The sequence below is a fragment of the Paroedura picta genome, chromosome 15 (assembly GCF_049243985.1).
Source record: "Paroedura picta isolate Pp20150507F chromosome 15, Ppicta_v3.0, whole genome shotgun sequence".
Taxonomy (NCBI): Eukaryota; Metazoa; Chordata; class Lepidosauria; order Squamata; family Gekkonidae; genus Paroedura; species Paroedura picta.
Genome location: NC_135383.1, coordinates 4,563,843 through 4,588,799, shown reverse-complemented (window position 1 = coordinate 4,588,799; position 24,957 = coordinate 4,563,843). Strand labels below are relative to the sequence as shown.

The following is a 24,957-nucleotide window of genomic DNA, read 5'->3' as shown; positions in this document are numbered from 1 at the left end:
AGTAATCTGGTTGGCCACTGCAGAAACCATAATGTTAGACTAGATAAACTGTGGTCAGTTCCAGCAGGCCTCTTCCTGCAGTCATCTCATCATCCAGTCAATTCCCGCCCCCGGCCCTTTCTCTTGTGATCTCGGAGGCGGCACATGGTTCTTCCTTCCTTGTTTTATTCTCCAGACAAACCTGTAAGGGAGGTTAGACTTAGAAGGCGCTGTTTTCTTTGTAATTAAGGATGGGTTTAAAACTAGATCTTCCAGATCACAGTCTAAGACTCTTAACCACTACTATGCCACTGTGTAGCAGTATTCCCTTTGAGAACCATTATGAAACTTTATTCGCCACAATACAGTAGCCAGTTTGTCAATTGGAATTGACAGCCATGAGCTGTACTGGGTAAGCATCAAAATATTTTGACTGGCTTCTTTCTGAGTTTGGTTCAAAATGCTAGGGTTAAAAGCTCTCGGGTCGCTGAAATGGACTGTCTAGAGAGTTTGCCATTTGAACTTTTTGTCTGGAGTCCCAACCAGTCACAAAGCAGGCTTCCCTGTGCTTCCAAATACAGCCCTCCCCCTCCCAATGATAAGAAAGCATTGTTTGCCTTCTTCCTTTAAATATTCCAGGTCACCAAATTCTCTGTTGTTTTGGCCATGAGGAAAATATCAGTGCTCAGGGCAGGGGAAGAATTGGATTAGGATAAATGAGCTGCCAGACGTCGGACAGCAGACCTCGGGAAAAGATCCAAGACAGCCCGCTGGTAGCTTTTTAATTGCACAGACTACCAGTTACTGTGATCTGTCTGGAGTTAGAGCACATGCTCTCGGTCTGTTCATGCCCTCATTCCAGGTTGACCTATGCTCTGTCTTAATTGCTTTCAGGCCACCAGTCTGGGCATAAAAAGGAATATACTTGGTTTCTTCTATGAGGCTGCTCACATCCTCTCAATCAGTCTTAAGATGTATGTCTGTATGTTGATGTGGGATACCAAGAGAGAGACTGTGGCTCAATGGTAGAACATCTGCTTGGCATTCAGAAACCCCCAGGTTCAATCCCTGACATCTCCACTTAAAAAAAAATCAGTCAATAGGTGATGGGGTTTCTGAATGGCTGGAGAGCCACTACCAGTCTGAGTAAACAATAATGACCTTGAAGAACCAAGGATCTGATTCAGTATTAGGCCACTTTACACATTAAAAAAAATGTTTGTGGACTAGTAACTTGTGTCCACTTCACATGCAAGCTAACTTAGTCAAATGTGTTACTTCCTGTATCCCTGGTGTATTTTACTTTTCTGAGACTATACAGCTCTCCTTAAAACAAAGCTTCTGAAGCAGCCAGGAGGGTTACCTCATGAGTATTTAAACCTGCCATGCTTGCTTGATTGCTAAACATTTGACAAAGTGCATGTTAAAGTGAGTCTATACCTTGGTGGCTTGGAATGAGTCTCATCACCATGATCAATAAAAAATTCTTTACGGCTCAGGAGTACGAAATGACGTCACGGCTGGTGGGTCATGTGCCTGTTGACGAAAGCAGAAGACCCATGAATGCATACTTTTCCTCATCTCCATCCATTTGGGCTGACTTCTTTGGCTCAGATTTTCAGCTGTAAGCTGCTCAGGGCCGAAGCCTGCCTTCTTGTACTCTGTAAAATGCCACAGATATTGATGGTGTAGTGCTTTCTCTCTTTCTTTCGTCAGATGAAACCATATGGCATTATTCCATCACATTGTGGAGAGCATGCTGAGGCAGAAAAATTCCAGTGTGCAGTAAAGTCAGGTCACATGTTTTGTTTGACCGTCCTTTTTGCAGGGAGAGGGGAGGATGAGAGACATGTTGATGGTAGCTATGCTATTCCTCTACTGCCTACTTCTATCCTGAGACAGTATCTTTCTAGTATTAACTGCAGGATAGGTGCAACACCTTGTCCATTGCGGTACATTTTCTGCATTGCTTCTGTTCTCCTGCTTTGGAAAAGAGCTGCTTGTGGCCTGAACAACACAAACAGTTGCCTTCTAACATCATGCTGAAGAGAGTATGCTCAGATTTTGTGAGACTGCAGGAGTCTCAGGTGTATTTTCTGGCATTCCAAAGGATCCCAAGTTGCAAATGTTGGGAAACTCTATAAGAATCTTGAGAGCTACTGCCAGACATATGCTAAGTGGGCCAGTAGTCGGACTTTGTATAAACAGCTGTACAAATCCATAAGGAGGGGATTGTGGTTAAGTAGGTCCCAGATTCAGTTACTGCTGATTAGAGTAAGGCAACACTGGTCTACATGAAGTAACAGCATGAGGCAGCTTCCTATTTAGTAGCTTAATATTAAACACTCATAGAATGCAAAAGTGAGCTTTTAAAAAGTTCCATTTCAAAAAAGGTTCTAGTCCTCATAAAACCGGTTGAGGGGAACCACATTCTCTAGCCGGATGGGATAGAAATATGATAGATGGGTGGGAAGACCAGCAGTGCTTGCTTGACAGTCTTGGAAAGCAGAGTGGGCTTGCCTAATAAGGTTTCCAGAGAGAGGAGGGTAAAGCTTTGGTGATTGGTGGAGCATGCTGTGATGAGTGTATCCTTAATTCTCCAATGGTTGGCAGGTTGCAGAACTGAGCTTGTGATTATCGCTTGGTGCATTATGTATGTGTGTATGTGTGTGTGTCTGTCGTGTTAATACATCTGAGTTGTCTGACATTCCTATGAAGCTCTAATGACATAATTAGTATCTCAGCTGACCTCAGAATATTCTAGAGAACTGCATGCATGGGAATTACCTATGTGTCTATTAGTCATTAAAATTACGGCTTGTGTGTCAGGGTGACACAGCTCTCGGTTTTTCTGAGGCAGTAGTTAGATCTTGCAGATAATTGTGGTTGTGGCTTATTGTGATCTTCTTCATTAATAATTCTGTTCTTGCTATTGGCTTCTTTAGCCCCATTAGTGGGCATTTGAGAAAGCACCGAAAAAGAAGTGCCTAGGTGAAACCTGTGTAAAGTGCCTGTGTCAAATCATAGTCCAATTACAGCAACCCCATAGGGTTGTCAAGGCAGAGAGGTTCAGAAGTGGTTTGCCTGCCTCTGCATAGCAACTGAACTTCCTTGGAGATCTCCCATCCCAAGTGCCAACCGGGGCTGACCCTGCTTAGCCGGCAGGATCTGATAAGAGTAGTCTAGCCTGGGCATGTTCTTTATTTCAGTAGGAAGGAGAACTGAAGCATTGGGCTAGATACTTTATGGGGAAATTGTTTTTTTGTGTGGGGAGGTGTAAAGGAAGTGAGGGGTGGCACCACCAGTGTGTTTTCTTTTTTTCTTCTTTTTCTTCAATGTTATGACGTTATAGCATCAGTGCTATGCAAAATAATTGAATTGGTGTATCTAGTTCGACAATCACCAGGAAGAGTAGGGGATCTTTGAAATGGCAGCAAGAGTGTTCCCCCCCCCCCATGATACATCCAAATAGTTCCAGGCTTGAGGGGGCAACAAAGGAGAATGGGTGGAGTAATGTGAAGGGCCATGAGACCTTTGGATAATTAGTAGACCTGAAGATGTGAAGGTCACAGGACTTTCAAGCATAAGGACAGGGTTTTGCTGGATCCAGGAGTATGTAGAAGCCGAGATAAGGAAGGGGATCACACAGTCAGAACTGTGAAATAAGGGCATGATTTTGGCAGCAAAGCACTAGAGTGCTGAAGGGGGTGTGTGGCTTGTTACAGTGAGGGTTTAACAAGAAACTGGTTCATTTGTACGGCCTAAGCAGCGAATTTACCAGTTCCTTTTCAGCGGGTTTCTAAGAAGCAAACTGCTGAGATAACAAATAATTGATACTATTGCCTTTTTTCCCTCTCTTTCAGGAGGACACGCTCCTTGCATGGACCATGCCCAGTAACCACGTTCGGACCAAAAGCCTGCATGCTGCAGAACCCCAAAACGATCATGTGAGTGCGCCTGATCTGATCCCATTCATCTGGACAATTAAATGTTGACTGATTGAATGTAATTGCTCACTCCCATCTATTCCCATGCTGCAGCCAATGCAGTTACAGATCTGGATGTGTTCACCAGCTTTCTCTTGGCTGAACTGAATTCTATGGATTTTAGAAGGGGGGGAAATGCTGTTACAGTGACTTATTGGATAAAAAGTCTGGCTCTTATTCTGCACATACATAATTTTCTGTTGTTTGCTTCCGCCTATGAGTGTGAAGGAGAGGGGCTACTGGCCACTGTTAACATCACGCTTGCTGTCAAACCTAAAGCTGATTTCACGAGAGAATTTTAAAAGGGGTAATAGCAATGCGCCCGGTTTCGTCTTCCAGAATTTTTCCTCACAGGCTATGTTCTGGGTTTCTGTGAGGAGGTTCTGTACTGAGCCACTGTTGGCTCTAGAGCCATAGGTTATGGTCCCCTGCGCCCATACTTATTACCTTCACAAGGAGGGTGTGTTATCGTAGGATATTTCCCCTCCCCCTGAGAAAGCATTTCATCGTATTTAAAGGAAAGGTTTCATAAAGTCTTTTCTGTTTGAATAGCTTTGTCATTAAGAAGTCACGGGAGCCATCGCCTGTATCTTTCTGTTCATAGACAATTGCAATCCATTCTGCTCTGTGCCATTTCAGCTCTGAAGGACTCATCCCACAGAATGTCTTGGAAGTAGAGAAGAGCAAATATTGCCTGTTTTGTTTCCCTTTATATTTGTTTCGGCTTTTGTCCATCAGTTTTTTCACCATTGGTTTGGTGGTTTTGCTTGTATGTTGGGTGGTTTTTCTACACTATTTTTTAATGGAATTGTGAGTTTGGTAGCAGCACTTTATATGTGAAGTGTATTACGATGATTCATTGTCGCACACAAGTAATGTTAAAATCGTGTACATTTTGTATGGAAACATTCGGTGTGAGGAAACAGAAGGTGGTGTGGAAATAATCTCAGGTCTGGGTTGCACAAGACGGGACTTTAAAACACAGCAAGAGGGATACAAAATTAGAAATCATCCCTAGGTTGAAGATCAGCTTGGGCTTCCACCCGTAGCCAGAGGCTGTGTAATGTGGCAAAAAAGCCAAATAGTTGTCTTGTTCTTCAGCAAAATCCCACTTCCTTTTCCTCCAGAGATCTTTGATGCCCAGTGCTCACAAACCCATATGACATCCCATCCCCGGAAATTAGCACCAGGAAATCCTCTGAAATAATCCATGTTGAAATGAAACATAGCTGTACCAGATCACTATTGTGTTTTGGTGTTTGTTTATATCAGGGGTGGGCAAACCCTCCAGATGTCCATGGACTACAGTTCCCATGAGCCCCGGCCAGCACTAGGAATAACACTTAGTTCCCCTAGAGCAGGGGTAGTCAACCTGTGGTCCTCCAGATGTTCATGGACTACAATTCCCATGAGCCCCTGCCAGGGGCTCATGGGAATTGTAGTCCATGAACATCTGGAGGACCACAGTTTGCCCACCCCTAGTTTACATCATCGGCATGGCTAACCCAGAAGACCTCTTGGAGGATTCTGCCCTTGTGGCTCATTTCAGTTCATCTCCTTCTTTTCCTTTCCACTTGCACCCATTCCCATCAGGGAGTAATTGTTTGCAGAAATAATTAATCCATCCATACATCCAAAGACTTTATGTCTTTTGGGTCACATTCTGTGACTGTATCTTTGCAGCTTCTCTTACTGTCAAGCCAGTGGAGGATGAAGTATAAAACAAAAGGCCATTTTTAAATGCCCAGAGACACCCATTTAAGGGCAGATGGTTTCTTCCTTGAACAGCAGGTGAAGGCCACCTTTGGGTTGATTCTCTGGACTACTCAAAGAACAAAGCACAGCAGAACTTTTATTGGCTCACCAGTGTTTAAATATAGCTATAGTCCGTTCACAAGGGTACAGCATTCTTCCTTTTAAGAGATGGCTGCCTTCCCGTTGTTTCAGAGCCCCACAATACCCAAAGTATTGTGAGTGTCCATCTATGGCAGTGTTCTGAAATGGGGAAGATCGATGTTTGTTTGAATAGTGTCTTAATGGCTTCAGTTTTCCTGTCTTAAAATCCCCTTATTGCTCAGAATATACAGTGTCTTGTTTGGTTTGCAGTTTCCTTATTGCTTTCTAAACCGTGGGCGAGTTATATATGCGCCCCTGCTTTGTTGCAGCAAAGCAGCTTGCCTTAAATGGAGAATCTAGTTGCATGCTTTGGGGCACTGTGGGGCTCTGAACCATTGGCGCATGCCTAACTCTTCAAAGGTAGAAGGGTGTGGCCTTCGATCAGAAGACGCTCGGCTAGCAATGTGGGTCTGGAGCTCCAGTGCACTGCATTGCCATAATTGGATGGTCACGCACAGCTGCCTTTGGTTATCATTATTCATTCATCCAATGAAAGGAGGTAATCTCTTAAAAGATAACAGGGTGTGGCCATATGACAAGATGCTTGCTGGCTATTTATACTTCTTCCAATCAGAGGAAGCTGAGTTGATTTGGAAGGTGCTGTCGGCATGTTACTCCAGGTGTGGCCTTCTCTTTCCGTCCAAGACAGGTACGCTGTAGTTTACGGTCCCAAGACAGGTACCCTCTGGTTGGCGGTCTTCAGTCCAGGCTGTCTGATAACCAAGCTGTTATAGAACAGAAGAGCATTGGGGCATCTTACACTCGATTTTGTGTACCGTTGGGTAGCAGCATTGGTCCACAGTGGAAAAGCAAGATTAAAGTCCAAAAAGATTTTCCGATGAAGGGAAGTTTGATTCTCAAAAGCTTATACCCAAAGATCTTGTTGGCCTCTTAAGGTAGTACTGGTCTTGAACCAATATTGAAATGTACGTCTCGATGGAAGTTCTCTTGTTGTTCAGCCTTGTGGGGGGTGAAGGGAGCTTTTTCACTTACCCTTAGTCAGCCAGTGTAGAAGCAGTTTATGCTGCCTTGACCACATTCTACACCAAGAGCCAGCTAGGTGTAGAGCTTAAGAGCGGCGGCCTCTAATTTGGAGAGGTGGGTTTGATTCCCTGCTCCTCCACATGCAACCAGCTGGGTGACCTTGGGCTATTCACAGTCCTGTTAGAGCAGTTCTCACAGAACAGTTCTGTCAGAACTCTCTCAGCTGTACCTACCTCACGTGGTGCCTGTTGGGACAGGAAGGGTAGGTGATTGTAAGCCGCTTTGAGACTCCTTTTGGTAGTGAAAAGTGGGGTATAAAAACAACTCTTCTAAGAGTGACAAAGAAGCCCATACCAAACAATCCCTTCTGCTCCATTGTTAGAATCGGCTGGCATCATTTCCCCATTTGCTCTGGCCTAGTCCAGGAAAATCAATAGTTGCTGGCCAAAAGGAGGAACTGATGCTTTAAGTCTACTGCTCCGTAGAGGCTGAGGAGGGCAGGCTGGGTTGCAGTAGCAGGGGCAGTTCTTGTTCCTTTTTATTTATTTAATTTATTCTCAGACTTCTATCCCACCATTCCCCAGAAGGGTTCCCAGCATGATAAGCTCAGTGGTCATGCTTTTAACATTTTCGATCCAGGCTGTCATCAAGCTGGGCTGTGCGTTGCTACGAAGGGAGTTTTCTACCAAAAAGTAATTGGTTGGAATGGTACGGCTAAATTGTTGGAACAGATAGTAAGTCTGGCCTTTTTTGTTGGTCTAGGTTTGTGGAGGCCTTAAGGCATACAGCGTGTCTGCCTTCTTTGTTCTGAGCTTTTATACTAATAGGTCAGCTTTGATGTGGTATGCCAGTTGTGTGCACTCTCTCTCTCTCTTTTAAATAATGCTCTTTCTATGCAGCAGCAGCAGAAGAGTTGATTTTTATACTCTACTTTTTCATTACCATAAAGCATCTCAAAACAGCTTACAATCGCCTTCCCACTCCCGCAACAGGCACCTTGTGAAGTAGGCGGAGCTGAGAGAGTTCTTAGAGAGCAGCCATTGGGCAAGGCCACCCCGCAGGCTTCATAGGGCAAAGCGGGGAATCAAACCCAACTCTCACAATGAGCATGATCGCTGCAGATGGCAGACTTCTTGGGACCTGATCAGATCGGTCGCTTGCAGATTGGCAGCTGCTGGAGCTGCTGCATGAAACCAATCTACATCAAGAGCATGCCTTACGAAAGAGAAAGATGATCGGGAAACCATCCGTTCCCTGAGATATGAAGTGGCGATAACTCATGAACAGCTCAGACGGTTCCAGGTTCAACCCCCAGCATCTCTAGCAATAGGTGCTGTGGAAGACTCTGCCTGAGAGCTGCTCCCAGTCTGATCAACTGGTACAGACTTTGGTGGTCCAGAGGTCTGATTCAGCAGAAGGCAACTTTATGCGTTCAATGTCGTGGATTAGAAAGCAAATTTAACCTCCAGGAAGATGTAGCATGCTGAGATTTTGTGTTAATGTTTGATAAATGACGCACTTACTGAATGAAGTGAGCCTTGCTTTTGAGCTTTCTCTGGAAATGGATTCTGCCGCTGCCCATCCCCTTCTTGGGTGCACGTCAACTTTTTCAGACATAAAAGCTGTGGGTTTCAGAAAAACGACTGGGGCACTGCCCCCTTTCCAAGCCTCCTTCTGCCGGATCTTTGCAATGTGGCTACAGCACCGCATCTCAAACTTCCTGAAATTGGACCACCTCCATTTCCAAACTTTGTTTACCTTCTGCTCCTCCCCCCATGCGCACTCCAATAGGCATGTGCCAGCCCTGTGATTGGTCATGCAGACATCATAGAGTGCAGCAACATGCTTGCCTCCATGAGCAAAGAAGATCTGTGGATTACTGTGAGGGGATATTGATTTTTTTGTTTGTTTTTAGCGAGGGCCTGGACACACATCCTTCCTTCTGTGTGTGTGTGTGTGTGTCTCTCTCTCTCTCACACACACACACACACACACACACCCACCTCCAGTCCTGGCAATTCAAGTCTGAGAGAAATTAAGAGTGAAGCTCTCTCTTTCTGGCAATAATTACAAGCAGTCCATCGAGTTGTCTGGATTCTGGACAGCTGAGCTCTGTGTGTAAGTTGCCAGGGCCTCCCAACTTGCTGCAGGCAAAGGGTAGGAACTGAGCTGCCTCCCATTCCCTTTAAGACCTGCTTGCCATGATCTGGGACCTTGCAAACACTCATTCTGCCTACCCTGCAAAAGAAGAGCACTTCTGGATGGGGTTAGACATCTGTTTTTTTTCCCTCATCCTGTTCCCCTCAGCAGCCAGCCAGGTGCCTTGGGACAAGCCTACAAGCCGAGTATGAGGGTACCTTCCCGGTACCCTTCCAGTCCAGAGGCTTTTCTGCCTTTCAGCCTGGATGTCCCACAGCTTGGAAGCCTAGGGGTTAAGGAATGATTGCAGCTCGTGTTCAACTTTGGACTTGCCTCATGCAGTTTCATCACCGGCCTCCTCCAGCTGAGCGGCTGCTCCTCCCCTTTGGGTTGTACAATATAATGACAGCATGCTGAGATTAGTCCGACCCGGAGGCCTTTGAGGAGACACTTGTAGCTTGGTAACTGCAGGGATAGACAGCCAACCAACGGCCCCGGCATCCAGAACAGCCGTCAGGACGATGGGGAAGCTGTTCTGTCACGAGAGGCGAAGGAGGCTGAGCGTTTAAACTTCACCGGAGGGCTGCAACTTCTTGGAAAACTATTGAAATGCCTGTCTCTTTAAGAGCATTTTTAAAAAAAAATTAATAAGTATAATTTTTTTTTAAGGAAGTCCAAAGTTAATCCTGGAACAGCAAGAGTAAACCGAGAAGCCTGGTGTTGATTTGAAAGCTTTGGTAAGCTGCTGCTATGCAAAACTGACCCCAGAGAACAAAAGGAATATTTAGCGATTATGCTGTGCACACGCTTTTTCCTACGAGTTTCTGGATCGTTTCATTAAAAACTTTTGACCTCGTGTTCTTTGGGCCTTTTTTTTTTTTTTAAGTGGATTTTTCCAGAGTGATGGCACAGACTCTCCCACCCCCTTCTTAATCAAGGCTGTTTGAAACAGTGATTATCTAATTCGGGGCCAGAATGTTTTGTCGAAGGTAGCAGTTGGCTTGAAACCTGATTTTTTTTATCCCCACCAAGGCCTTTTCCTGCCATTCACTGTTTGTTTGTCTGACTTGCAAAGAAGAGAACCATGAAGATTTTCCAGCATATTAGGAGCGATCGCTCCTTCAGTAGTGCAACCTGGAAGTGGTGAGTAATGTGAAAGAAGAAATATTCTCATGATGAAACTTTTGAAAGAAAACCTATGATGTGTTTGGAGTTTCTTAGCGAAACATCTATTGTTAGATTCCTTTAGTGCTTAAATTTGACGAGCTCCGGCTGCTGTTTTTTGAACCCTCAGCCTTTTTTTCCTGGTTCCAGATGTGAGGAAATGGTTATTTCTATTTCTAAACCTGCTGCAGCTGCTGTGCTGGGCATGTTAGACCCTGAAGTTTGAATCTCCTTTTCTCTCGGCTAGTTTCATCTCCCCTGCCCCCACTGAAAAAATTAATCTCCAAAGGAATGTCTTTACTTTCTCCCTCCTTTCACATCTGAATTTTGGAACTAGTTTCAGGTTTGGTTTTTAAAGTGTTGGCATTTTTGGCAGAAGCTGAAGCCTAATCAATGTGCATTCCCCTACTGTCTATTCTAAGGGCAGAACTATCAAGCGTTCTGTATTCAGCAGGATATAAATTAACATGTATGTAGAGAAGAGAATGAGAAGAATGAGAAGACAGGAAGGCTTCATTTGTAGGCAAGTGTTAAAGAGAAAAATCAAGCCCTCTATCTCTGTGCTCTGATTTCAGGACAAGACATGAAGTTTTGTTTTGTGTGGGTGTAAATGTTTTGTTTCCTGCGCTCTTGCAGAGGAGCTCACAACAGCCTGCATAAAAATGGCAAAACGTGTGTCTGGTGGTGGTAATGTCCTAATTTACATGACTGTTGTACGTTGAAAGTAGAACAAATTTTGAGTCCAGCGGCACATTTAAGTCAGACAAATTTTTATTCAAGGTATGAGCTTTTGTGAGCATGCAACCCATCCCAGACCTTGAATGAAACTTTGTTGAAGGTGCCGCTGGACTCAAAATTTGCCCTGCTGCTTCAGGCCAGTGCGGCTACCCACTTGAATGCACGTTGAAAGACAATACGCCTAAGTTCCACCTTGAAAGATTCAAATTGGAAGGCATCGAGAGATCGGTTCACTCCTTCAGACTCAACCTGTTTAGCAGAACTTCATTTCTGCAATGACTTATCCTTAGATCTCTTGCCAGGGTCAAAACATGAAACTTGGAAGCGTTGCAAGAAATATGAGATCCAAGAATCCTCCTCAGCAGGTGCCTGATGCATTTCCTTAAGCACTGATTTCAAGAAGTCACCACCTATTACTGTTTAATGAGCGGAACACGCTTCCAGGGCAAAGACTAGTGTTTCCAGACAGACCTGAACACTGTTTTTGAAAACCAAACCCTAGGAAAGGTGTCTTGCAAAGTTTTTGATGTTACCCACATCCTCTCCTGTGAGCCTAGAATTTTTCCTCCTACTTTCCTGGGACTGAGGTTAACAGTGGGATCTTCCAGAGCTCTGGCAGTTGGGTGGTGTGAAGTTTAAGTTGTACCCTTTTCCAGTTCCTCAGGGAACGCTTCATTGCATGAGCTAATTGTATTCAGCTAAACAGAACCAAAAATTGTGTAATCTGCAAAGGAAAAAGAAAATAACGGCCAGAGAAACTGGGAAAGAAACCTTGTCCTTAAACGTTCTTGCAAATTGAGTGTGCTTTACAGGGGTTAGGAGCAGAAGCCCCACAAGGCTACTAGGCAACTGCTTACTTAGAATCGCAATATCTTCAGTACGGCCAGGGAACCACCAGCGAAAGTCTGAGAGCTTTCAGGTCATTCCATTATGAAAGGTCTTGTGGCTAAGTCTCTGAATGAGATGGCAAATGCAACAAAAAAAAAGCCAAAATCTGTAATATGGGGATAATGGTCCTGATTTCTCTTATAGGGTTTCAACTAGGTGGTATATAGGTCTGTAGCTGAGGAAAGCCAGGCTAGCTACCCATCACACCGTTCATTCTAGAGAAGGAAATGGGTTGAGAAGGCAGTTGTTTTGGGACTCTGTGAGGTAGTAAAAAGCAGGGTATAAAAAGTCTCTTTTTCTCTTCTTTGGTTGCCTGAATTTTTAAGTTCTCTTTGAGGAAGAGTGTGAGCATTCCGGTCTAGCAGGCAAGCAATATGGGTCCACATTCACCCAGGGCGGGTGATCCTTCATCCTCCGCCTGTGTATCTGGCCAGGCATATTACTTTAACCACCCAATCTGGTATAGCGGGACAGGAGGAGTGTACTGACAGCACACCCATATGCCATTATGGTGAACAGCTAAATTCTTCTGTGCGTACCTGCAGAACTACTTCAGCCTGTCATGATTTTACCCTGCCTTTTTTTGCAAAAGTACTAGGACTTCTCTCCTTTTTCTTTCTCTGCTCCATTGGATTCCCCCCCCCCCACAACAGCCTTGTTAGGCAGGGCTGAATGGGAGCAAAGAACAGGCCTGTTGTCCCCCGTTAACTGAAGTGGGGATCCTCATTCGGCACTTTTAGGCACTCTTCCATCCAAAAATGTTCCAGCTGAGCCAGTGAGAGGTGCAAGGCTGGCCTTGAGGCTAAAGTTTAAGAGACACAAGTTCAAACCCCTGCACTGCCATGAAGCAGCCTTGAGCCAGTAACGCGTTCTGAGCCTAATTTTGCCTCACAAGGAATTTGCGAGGGTAAAATAGTGAAGAGCCATGGATACCTCCCTGAACCTCTCGATGGGAGACTGGAACTTAAAAAGCACCAGACAGATAGAAGGAAATGTGACAACAGCAGAATCTGCATAGAACTGTGGGAGGAGGTGGGGCAGAGGAATAGGCTTAAAACTTTTGGGACTGTGGTCTATATTGCTATGTATAGCTTATTCTCCATGCTGGCTCCCAGATTACAGAGGGAAAAGGTTCTGCTCCCTCCTCTGTGCTGGGGTGCTCTGCACTGCAAATCTCCCCCCCCCCCCAAAAAAAAAAAAACATAATAATAATTTCTGCTAGCATCCCGTCTACTTTTGTCCTTGGAGCTTCTCAGAAATTGCCATGATGAGATTTTTAAAAATGTAAGGTTTCCCCAGCTGAAGGATTTCCTGCTGCTACTGATTTTTCCACCCTTGCAACACATGGTCCAAAGAGTCTTCAAGACACAGCCTAGACCTTGACACTGTGTTGCTGACTTTGAGAGCACAGAGTGCGGTTGAGGATACCGGTCGCCAAAACAGTGCTAAACCCAGCAAGCTTTGCATCCCAGCCTTCACATGAGCAATCTAATAATACATTTAACTTGGTGGTTTCCAAACAGTTGGGTTGACAACGTTACCAGAAGAGGAAATATAGAACAAGGCCTGGGAACTTCCCACACTACAACAAGGAAAAATTGTTAGACTTATTACATCATAGTTGAAAGTTTCTTGTGTACAGTAACTCATCTTAACACACATTTCTTGGATGTTTCTGGCTTTTGAGCAGTGTCAGAGAGTCGGATTTTTACTGGAATATACTGCTTCAGGTGGATTGTCTCTATGAATTTCTTCATGGAGCAAACTTCTTATATATAGAAAACCAGCCTGCCTTGGAAAGGGGGGGGGAGATAGAGTCACTGTTTGCCCCTAGCAGGTGAATTCTACGAGGAGGGGTACTTTTTAAAAAGACACAACATTAAACACGTGACATGATAGTAGTAATACTTCGAATTTATGCGCATTTACAGCAGGTATCATTAAAATCATAATGGGTATGGGGAAGCAGTGCTGAGTTTTTGGCAGTGGAGAAGATAAGAACGGAAAGGCCCTTTTCTGGTCACAGCTCTTCCTCTTAACCTCTGTGCAACAACGGCTGCTGCCTGCATCCTGAATCAGTGTAGTTCAGGAGAAGCAGTGTGTATTCTGCTGAATGTTTTCACTGATGCATTCCCCCCCTCCCCCTGCCAGGTGTCTGTGCAGAAGCAAAGGCAAGGATAAATGAAGCAACATACACATGCATCCCCCACCTGCTCCTCTTTTCTCTCAATGTCTCAGGTCATTCTTTCTTTATTGATATTTACAGGCACATACAAGACCCAGCAAGCCAACGGTTGACATGGAACAAACCTCCCAAGAGTGTCCTTGTTATCAAAAAAATCCGCGATGCCAGCCTCCTGCAGCCCTTCAAAGATCTCTGCACATACCTCTCAGAGGTGGGTTGAACTCCTTTGCTGCGGCAAGCTAAAACTCCGGGTATCCCCGAGACTCTTAGCTTTCATTTGAAATAATGATAGTAATCTGGTGTTTACGGGTCTAGAAAACTCTGTCCTGTTTTTATCCCATTTTTCTTTGATGGCGATCAGGGCAGCGTACATAGAATCATAAAAGTTGGAAGAAAGCATAGAGGCCATCTCGCCCAACCCCCTGCTCAAGGCAGGGGGATGGGGGAAGAGGCATTCCTGTCAGTCAGACATCCCCTCCCCACCCCCAATTTTTAATCGGCTCTGCTATTTCTCCTTAGAGATATTTTCTCCCTCTGCTTCTCCTGCTCAGGTGAACAACATGATTGTTTACGTAGAGAAGAAGGTGCTGGATGACCCGGCCATCGCCAATGACGACAGTTTTGGACCAGTGAAGAAAAAGTTTTGCACTTTCAGCGAAGGTAGCGATCGCTTTTTTGGCACAGTGGAAAGAGGTGTCACTCCAGGTGTCCTTAAAGAGGGAAAAGGGGGGAGGAGATAGACTTCGGCCCTGATGCATGGGGGGAAAGTACCATGCAGGGCCCCTGGAAGTGTGGGGCCCATAGCACGTGCTATATGGATAAACCAGCCCTGGCTGTGCCCCACATGTGTAGAGGCAGCACCTGCTTCCTTTGTTTGTGATATCTAGGAACTGGCTGCAGGAACTCGGTGGCGAGGGGCTGTCATGTTGTAGACGTTATATGTCGCTTGGCCCTTAGAGATGGCTTCTTAGAAGGATTGGTCAATTCATAGAGGAGAGGTCCATCCATGGCTATCAGCCGGAAGGATGAAATGGAACCTCCATGTTAGGAGGCAGAAGGCTTCCAAACCCCTATGCCAGGAGGGAGGCCATAGTAAGGAGATGCTTTTAGTTTCTGGGTGCTTCTCCTTGTGTTTCTGGGAACATCTGGTACCTCCACTGAGGGAAACAGGATACTGGACTAGATGGATCCTTTTATTCCGTAACTGGGAGGGATTCCGCTGAGTCAACTGAAAGGTATGGTTAGGCTAAAAGCTCCCTGGTGTCTGTAAAGCGGTTTCCACACTACCACCATTTACATTACTGTACTCTCATTGGTGAATGGAACGTAATTTCTTTTAAACTTTCTTCTTCTAGATTATGATGATATCTCCAATCAGATAGATTTCATCATTTGCCTGGGAGGCGACGGGACCTTACTCTATGCTTCTTCACTCTTCCCAGTGAGTTGAGACAAGTCACCTTTTCCTCTCCTTGGCCCAGTCCCATCTGATCCTTCATTCTTATCTATTTGCAGACACACCCCGCAATCTCTTCTGAAAGGGTCTGTGCTTAAGGCCGCTACAAAAAACAGTCTGAAACTTGCAACAACACAGTAAAATGAGACAGTTAGCACAGCATTGGTAGTGTCCAAACCACAGACCAGAATAAAGACAATGGCTCACTGTCCGCTGTCCTCAGATACCCTCCAGTACAGTAGCTCTTTCTGCCAAGGTTCAGCCTCCAAGGAAGCTTTCAACAGATACAACAATTCGTCTCAATAAAGTAGGACACTAAAAAACATTCAGGCAACTAATAGAAATCCAATGAAATTAAATCATAGCCCCCTGAAAAGCTTTTTAACACCTAAGAAGTAACAGTGTAGGTCTGCCTGGTGCATATGCTGGGGGTTACACAATTGAGTTGCCACCATATTTACTTTATTTATTTATTTTCAAATTTGTATACCGCCACTCTCTATTCAAACTCATGGCGGTTCACAATAAACCAATAAAAGCAAGTACAAATCCATTAAAAAATCCTTAAAAATGTTAAACATTAAACATTAAAAGACATTGAAGCAAGAGTTCAAATCCCCACCCTCTGTCCAACTTGGGGTCAAGAGCTCTCTCTCATTGGGAGCTCTCTCTCTCATGAAGGGACACCTTGCTCCCAGTAGCCACCTACTTCCTCTCTGACCGAGGGAACAATTCTATGAAATGGCATTGTGCATGGGGATAGATTCAGGCGTGTAGCCGTTTTGGTCTGAAGCAGCAGAAAAAAGTTTGAGTCCATTGGCATCTTTTAAGACCAACTAAGTTTAATTCCAGGTATAAGCTTCCTATATCTGAAGACGTGTGCATGCACACAGAACGTTATCCCTGGAATAAAACTCCGTTGCTCTTAAAGGTGCCACTGGAGTCGAACTCTGCTCCGTTGTACATGGAGTCCAGCTACCTGGTTCATCAGTGCCTGGCAACCATGAGAGGGCTTTTGCCTGCTCACAGCTTGTGTGGCATTTCCACCATTTCTGACCACCGTTGTCATCTTCTTGTGGACAGGGCAGCGTGCCGCCAGTTATGGCTTTCCACCTGGGGTCGCTTGGATTTCTCACCCCGTTCAATTTTGAGAACTTTCAGTCTCAAGTCACTCAGGTCATAGAAGGTAAGTGCTTTGGCCATTTGGGCAGAGGCTTTCTCAACCAGGATTTCTTGACGGCCCTGGGAGGGTTTCCTGAACGGGGCGAAGTTAATTAATCTTTAATATATTTTAAAAATTTGTTAAGTGCTTATTAGATGATTGTATTACCCGAAGAAGTCACGGCTTACAATTGTATTAATAAACTGAACTATCTAGTGGCATGACCATACATGGTCATGTCGACCCACCCGCCCCTTCCCAAAATGGCCAGTGATGAGCCTGGAGGGAGAGGGAAAGGGAGGGGCCCTGAGTGGGCGAGTACACAGCCATGCTTCCCAACCAAATTCTGCATGATCCCACCACTTCTGGAGTTTCTCGAAGCCTGAGGAATGTTTCAGGGGTTTCTCAACAGTAAAAAAAGGCTGACTTAACTTAATGCTGGCTCTTGATTTAAAGCAACAAAAGCTGCTGATTTCTACTGCCGATACTGCGTATCCTGAGCTTCAAAAACTAAATGCAGTGGACCCTCCTTGCCATATTGGGTTATCTTGGGCTACCCAAGTGAGAGTAGGCAAATCTCAAGTTGCTTTTACTTAAAAAGAAATATGCCATTTCAGCATGTCCTGTCCCCTTTTCTAGGCAACGCGGCACTCGTTCTCCGAAGCAGGCTGAAAGTGAAGGTTGTCAAGGAGCACCGAGAGAAGAAAACGATGATCCAGAACGGGATTGAAGAAAACGGAGTAATATCTCCGAGCCTAGAGAAGGAAATGTTCAAGCAAATCATGCAGTATCAGGTCGGTGGCTTGGAAAAGAAGGATCCAGCTAGGGGGTTGCTTCCGCTTTAAATAATTAAACCGAAAGCAAATACGAATGGGTTTGGGGGAAGGGAACAGAAAGTTCTGCATTTCAAAACCGAGAAGTGGTATGGTTGGAATGCTGGACTCGGGTGGCGAGATCTAGGCTTAATCTGTTGGGTCTGCATAAACTGGTATCTTCCTCTCAAGAATTCAAAATAATCTGTGATTTATCCTCACAATGACCTTGGGAATCAGCTTAGGCTGGGAGAGAGAGAGAGAGAGAGGAGCTAGCCTAAGGTTGTTCAGTGAGGCTAAAGAATGAGTGGGGATGTGAACACAGCAATCTAACACTGCAGTCCTCACCCCTCCCTGGCCCCCAAATACTCTGCTCAGCTGCTATACTTATTGGTTGACCTTTGGACTGTGCCTCTGTCTTCAGCAAGCCTACCCCACTGGGTTGTTGTGAGGCTAAAATGGAAGACACAGCACCCCTTTGGACAAAGAGTGGGATAAAATCCAAATAAAGGAATAAAATTTCATTTATTTACCTAATTTATATACCGCCCTCCCAGGGACCCACTCAGATTATCAGATTATATTCTCTTGGGTTTTTTTTATTATTCTTTAGGAATGGTTTCCTACTGTTAATATCTCTTCCTGTTGTGTCCTTTTCTTATTCGTTTATTTACATTTAAGAAATCGGTGGAGTATGTGTAAAAAAATGAAAATGTAGCATTCGTTTACAAGGCTTGTCAGTTTTTTTGCAAGCCACCTTGAGCACTGACGGTTAAAAAGCACTTTAAAAACCCCAACTGAAAACAGGGTCCAAATGAAGTCAAGTGCACAAAAGCTCTTTTGAGACAACCGTGTAAAAATACGTCACTCCTGTTGCAAATGATCAACCGGAACGTGTTTGCTGTTGGCAGGTCCTGAATGAAGTCGTAATAGATCGGGGCCCTTCGTCCTATCTTTCCAACGTGGATGTCTTTCTAGACGGGCATCTCATCACCACAGTGCAAGGAGACGGTGAGTCTTCTTCTGCTCGCTGAAGAAACACAGCTGCCGTCAGCGTTTGGAAAGGAACGTTTGTCAGAGGCTGGCTTCGACAGAGCAGTTATTTGGGGGTGGGGGGCGCTAATAGTACAGCTTGTCTTCAAGGGTTGAAGTGAAAGACCTCTGCCAGAGACCCTGGTGAGCTGCTGCCAGTCTGAGTAAACCACAGAGGCCTTGATAGATCAAGGGTCTGATAGAACAGAAGGGCAGCTCCATGTATTCATATCAGAAATAAGCCTATGATGCACTTGGTGGGGTGTGTTGGCTTGGGGACATCACCCAGTCTATAGGAAAGGGGACAACTTTATCTGCCCTGATCCTGAAGAATTGGAGAGACCGGAGATGCTAACGGCTCTTTCTTTGTCCGTTCCTCGGCCTCAGGGGTCATCGTCTCCACCCCAACGGGGAGTACAGCATATGCAGCCGCAGCAGGAGCCTCGATGATCCACCCGAACGTTCCAGCAATCATGATCACCCCCATCTGCCCGCATTCGCTCTCCTTCCGGCCCATCGTGGTTCCAGCTGGAGTTGAACTGAAGGTCTGTTCTTTTACCTTTCTTCCCTCAGAACAAAAAGCCTAACAAATCTAAGCCGGGCGTTGGGTAATTAAAACAGGCATCCTACATATTGTGCCCAAACACGCTTAAATCTCACAGAAAGATCGTGTTCCATTGGAGCGATTAGCAGCTCGGCCCGAAAAGGAGCAATTCAAGGCCCAGCCATGGATATCTGATCGGAGAACTCCCTGAGCTGGCCAGCCTTTGCCGTAGGCTGCATTTGCCCTCTAGGATGGCAGCTAAGATGCCAGGCAGCTGCTTCAGAGCAAGCGCCCCCAACCCAGAGACCAGGCCTGCACCCCAAAAGCTTCCAGTTGTTGACTCATAATTCAGAGACCTCCTACCTTGTGTGCTGTTGTTTTTAATTTTGCCAGGCCAAGGGATTGGGGGGAGGGGGTTATGTTTTATTGTTTTACTGTATTTTATTGCTGATGTGAGCCGCCGCGAACTAGCCAGCCTAGGAGCGGCAGCATACAAGTTTAATTAATAAATATAAATAAAAACCTTTGTTTGTACTGTATCATCGGACTCTTTAAGCACAGGGAGAGAGGACAACACACAGCAAAGCAAAAATGTTTCTGGCAAAAAGATTAATTTAAAAATTCAAAATGTTTAAAATTTCATTTGGATCTTTTAGGCTTCTTTTAAAGCTGCCAGAAGACCCCTTGTGCAAATGAAGTTACTGACTTAAATCATTTTGATTCAGAACTGTCTACACTAGCAAGACCACATTTTATTTTGCCCTCTTTCTTGTCTTGGTTTAAGAAGAAGGCATTTTGGGACATGAAGAAATTATTTGTGTACTTCTGGTTCCAATGCATATGTGTGTGGCTGCATTCCTCCACACCAGTAACAATTTCTGTCACAATGGAAATTCCTCGAATATTTCTGATCTGCCTTTTGCAGGCCAAAGGTTTTGAGACCCTGTCATGTGTTTTTATCTTGCCTTAGATCATGCTATCCCCTGACGCCAGGAATACCGCATGGGTGTCATTCGACGGGAGGAAGAGACAGGAAATCTGCCATGGTGACAGGTAAGGCCATGCCGCTTCTGGAATACACCCGGGTTTTTTTGGTGAGGCACTTATGCTTCCTGCAGTAAATATCCGCTACAGCCTGTGCCTAATGTTCTGTCTTGCTACGCCAGTGTTCTGTTCCACTTTGTCAAAGTGGAACAGAGTGGCTCCAGAGACAAATGGATCTCTTTGATGTGTCGCCGGTGTCTCTTCCGAATACCATTTCTCCACCTGGCACTTGCCGTATGTTTCAGGGAAGCAGGCAAGGCCTTTGTGTTGATGGGGCTTGCGTTGGTACTTGATTTCCCCTTTGAAACAGCGACCGACAAAGGAACAGGTCAGCTGTGCTCCTCCCTGAGTTTCACGTCTCATGCCAAGGATAGAAAGACTTTCACTCGATGGTTACTGCAAAAATGGCTTTTTTCGAGCCTCAGAGTACACAGATTTAACACAGCCAAGAAAAGAAATCAGGAACAGGGCATAGCAGGTTAGGGGAGTTGAGAGGGAATGAATAGGAGAATACTTTGCTCTCTGCTCTTCCTTCTTCCCAGGACAGGGATTTCCAACCCGGGGGTCCACAGCCTTTCCCCTCTTGCCTTAATGGACTCAGCCACTAGCTAGGGAACCGACCATCTCCACAGCTCCCCCTCCTGAGCCTGAGTGAGTTCTCCCGTGGGTTCTGCACCTGGGAGAGGGCGGCACCTGCACACCTGCTCCCACCTTAAACCTGTCCCCTCCTCAACTCTCCTCAATCCTGCCTGTTAAATGTGGAGAGTGATGTCGCTTCTGATGACATGTCACTTTGGGGAGGTGTGGCCAACTGACATCACTTCAGGGCTCCTTGAAGCCTGAAAAATTATCTCAGGGGCTCCTCCATGGTCAAAAGGTTGAAAAAGGCTGTCCTAGGAGGTGTGAGGAGGGAGGTATCCATTTTGGGCTCACCACATTCTCTCACAATTGCAAAGAAGTCCACAGGCTCGTAAAGGCCAGGGACCCGTAGCCTAGCGTCAGCTTTTCTCCTCGGCTATGGCCTGGCTAACGGATCACCTCCTTTTTCTTGCAGCATCAGTATCACTACCTCTTGCTACCCCCTCCCTTCAATCTGTTTCCAAGACCCCGTGAGTGACTGGTTCGAAAGCCTAGCCGAATGTTTGCACTGGAACGTCCGCAAGAAGCAAAACAACTTTGCCGTCGATGAAGAAGAAGAGTTTTAAGCCTCAGCACTAGCGGAAACTCACAGGGAAGCCATCAAGCGGCTGTCCTCCTTACTGTACAAAGTGTATTTTGAAGCCCGTAGCTACTTGGGAGTAGACCAATATAATATATATTATATTTTATAAGACAGCGATGTACCTCATATCAGTCTGTTCTGCTGATGACCAGATATATCATGTTTCCTGTCTGCTGGGTGGGCGGCAAGATTAGAAGGCGGAGTGAGGCACTTCCAGCCAGGCAGGTAGAGATCTTTGTTTGTAAATGTACGATGTGCGTTTTGAATACCTTGTTTTCTAAGCAAGGACCTTGGAGGAAACCTCGTTAAAAATAACAGTTCTTTGGGATTGCTATTTGCAAATCCACAAATTTCCCCACCGGTCATAGTTTCGCAGGCCAGGAAAATGTATGATCAGAATGAAACGGCACTAAAAAGAAAATATTTCCTTTGGTTTGTCCAACTTGTTAATCTGTGCACTTTCAAGAGCATAGTTATTGCAAAACGATATGTTGTCCATTTTACTTTGATTTTTCTTTTTAATTTACGAAATGTCTTTTGACTGTTGCTTAAACAGGGTGTTTTTTTTGTCTGTTTGAATTGTGGTCACTGTGAGTTCCTCCCTGTTGTTGTTGCGGCCTGTGGTTCATACCAATTTTGTTCTACTTCCAATTTTTCTACTTTTGTTCTACTGAAACAAGCATTTCCATGAACCTTTTTGGCTTCATGGAGAGAAATATTGAGGCGAACCTTGCAGGTTCTGCTCTGCATGTCATGACACCAAAAATGACTGTGAATTATCAGGAGCATCTCCCATTTCATTTGAAAGACACAAGGATCCTTTAGGGCAGGGGTAGTCAAACTGCGGCCCTCCAGATGCCCATGGACTACAATTCCCATGAGCCCCTGCCAGCATTCGCTGGCAGAGGCTCCTGGGAATTGTAGTCCATGGACATCTGGAGGGCCGCAGTTTGACTACCCCTGCTTTAGGGAGTCTGGAAATGCGGGCAGTAACTCAAAAATTGAGCAGGGGAAATGTCTCTTATGAAAATCCAGAGGAGATATGCACAAGAGCGTTTATGCCCTCTTGCACTAGTCCCCTCTTGTTTTCACAGAACTTACAAGGTGGAAAATGTTCCTGATGAATTGTGTAAAATGCATGAAACTGAAATAGAATGATTGCAATGTGCAGGGTGGAAGAAGGTGCCTGAGAAATGCTAGGATTTCTTCCTTAAAAAAAAAAAAAAGAATTCCACACTCACATACTGCAGATTTGCAGCAGTTTTTGTTTGCAAAGTTGGCTTCTCTGAAGAGCTGTCCTCCAAATTTTGGAAGCAGTTTTAGAAGTGCCACCAGGGACAAGAAAAACAGAAAATAGATCTGGTACATCAGAAGTTCCAGTCTAAACATGGGAGCTCCCTGTCTGGCCTTCAGGTTTGAGTCCTGCCTCATGGGAATGGGGATATCCTTGTAGAGACTGTTTGCCTTTCTACCCTGGATCAGCCTCACGGTTATCATAGAACCAGCCTTGAGAGGCGTGGTCTGTGATCTCAGGTATTGCATAAGCAAGCCTGCAGGTCTCATCTTGGAGTTTTGCGTGTATATGGCAGTTCTACAGCTTCTGTGTTTTGTTTTTGTGTGTGTGTAGAGAGTGTGTTGTCTGTGTCTTTAACACGCAGCGTGAGAAGCAACCCCATGCGCATGTTGAGCGCCCCAGCCAGCGGGAGACGGGCCTCAGTTTACAGGTCTCCGTTAGAAGTTCAGACCTCCTTAGATTCCTGCTGTCTTCTAAACTGTGGTGACCCTGTACATTGCTTACTTGGGGTGAGACGCCACAAAAATGGCTCTTTCCGACAAAAAGTGACGCCGATGTGCGCTCTGCTCTGCTAGAATGGTGGCCCATCAGTGCGCAAGCATCCAAGAAGAGCAGAAGACATTCCAAGCATATTTGCTCTGGTGCCTTCAGCACACCTTTTGGTGTTTTTTTTTTTAATTTTAAGGTTGTCATTGTGCTTTGTTTTTCACACTTCTTTCGTGTGCATGCACATTTTTTGAAACTGTACATGGCTTTGAGGAAGGCAAGCGAAATGGTTAAGAATGCCAGAAGTGTGTTCTCCACTACCATGATTGATCACCACATGTAAAGGGGGAGGGGCTGGAAGAATGCTGAGATGGTGACACGGACTTGCCTGCTTTGGGCTGCTGCAGGAAGCATGATACCATTGAGCACTCCTAGACAAGTGCATGCACGGACCCCCTGTTTCTGAAATTCCTGCAAGTAAATTAGAGAGCAGGGTTACCATAATGGGTCATCTGCCAGAGCAGGGCTCACTGCCACTAAAGAGATTTGAGTTATCCATAGGAGGCTGGCAGGGGGTGGTGTCCAGAGATGCCAAGGCCTCTGGGGAAATCTCCCATTTTAAGGTGGGAAAAGGGACGTGGAGGGGGCTGCTTGTCATGTTCCTCTTAGCCTCTTGGGGTACCAGTGAGGCTTGCTGACGCCTTGTTCATTCCTCCAGGGAACACATTTTCATGCACATTTTGGAAGGTCTGCTGGGGGACTCCTAGACCACTTGACACCAGCCCCTCCCAATTCAGAGCTGGGCGTATCGGTGAAAGACACTCAAGTCCATGCTCCCTCTGTCTGTGTCATTCATGTCCAAAGGGGAGTATTCCCTCCCCTTTCGAAAACATATTTCCTTCCTGCGCTCCGAAGTGGTACGGTCTTGTCTTACCAACCCAGGACTCTTCCCACCTGCTGTGTGTGTAGACCATGCCATCAAAAGTTTACATTTCTGTTTGTTACGCTCCCCACCCTAACACTGCCTGCCTGTGTCCCTTCCAATCCAAAGAGTAGGATATTGTGGGGTTCTGCAACGGAATGGATATTGTCAACAAGACATGAATTCCAGGGTGCAGGTTGATTTAATGGGGAAACGAAAGGGAGAGAAGAAGACAATGCGTGTGTTCAGGGCTAGCCAAAGGCTCACTCTAGTTTTCCAGCACTCTGAAGGAGAGAACGGGCAATGTCATTTCAGCATCTTGTCTCTTGTTCAAAGTGTTTCATGGAAGTTTCTTGTGGTTGTTTCCCACCCCCGGTGTTGTCATTGTCAGTTTTGATTTATGTTATTGCTGCAAACGGTAGCATCAACTGCACTAAAAGGCTTGTAAATTGTCTTGTGAACTAGAATGATGGTTTTGAGTTGTCTCACTTTTTCTTTTTTCTGATTGTAATTAGCCTGTACAAGCCAAATGTGGTGACCCTCCACCCCCTGGGAGGATGTTCAGTTAGCTGTTCAGAACTCTTGTTTTCACTTGAATTTTATGGTCTGATTATTGTGCTGTCATTTTTGGTGTCTGTGTGTGCGTTTTAAGTCACGGGTTTCCTAGACAGCCGAGTTTGAAAGCGCAGTCTTACTTTCCTGGATTTGTAGGAGTGGAGCTTTGCGTGATTAGAAGGACTTCTTTATTTTTCTTAAATGCAATAATTAAGAAAAGGAACAGGGTAAAAACGTTTGGTTTTGTTTGTTTTTTTTAATTGCCTGTATGAAGTATGTTGATGTGAACAGAAGGGTTAGTAGATGAGGCAGAAGAGCAACGAGGTGAAATAAAGGTTTAGAAGATTCGGGAATGACAAGAATTCACGTTTTTAAAAAATAATTGTAATTAACAGAATTTTTCAGGACAAGTGAAAGAAAATCTGGGTTTTTTTCCTAAATAAAGATTTTATATATTGCCTTCCCTAAG

General features: G+C 45.2%; 1 protein-coding gene across 5 annotated transcripts in view; it reads left to right on the top strand.

Moving 5' to 3' along the window:
• NADK (NAD kinase) overlaps nt 1–24,956 on the top strand; it is a 37,419-nt gene extending 12,463 nt beyond the window's left edge. For 4 of the 5 annotated variants that reach the window (XM_077312609.1, XM_077312608.1, XM_077312610.1 and 1 more), the window contains 10 exons: nt 3,843–3,926; nt 14,041–14,170; nt 14,511–14,619; nt 15,315–15,400; nt 16,499–16,601; nt 17,217–17,371; nt 18,301–18,400; nt 18,809–18,966; nt 19,936–20,018; nt 21,064–24,956. In XM_077312609.1, coding sequence (XP_077168724.1) covers nt 3,843–3,926; nt 14,041–14,170; nt 14,511–14,619; nt 15,315–15,400; nt 16,499–16,601; nt 17,217–17,371; nt 18,301–18,400; nt 18,809–18,966; nt 19,936–20,018; nt 21,064–21,214 — 1,159 coding nt within the window. In that variant the 3' untranslated portion in view covers nt 21,215–24,956. Of the gene's footprint in view, nt 1–3,842; nt 3,927–9,403; nt 10,128–14,040; nt 14,171–14,510; nt 14,620–15,314; nt 15,401–16,498; nt 16,602–17,216; nt 17,372–18,300; nt 18,401–18,808; nt 18,967–19,935; nt 20,019–21,063 lie in introns of those variants that run through there. The other variant, XM_077312611.1, reaches the window with a different exon arrangement.
• The last annotated feature ends 1 nt before the right edge of the window (nt 24,957 follows it).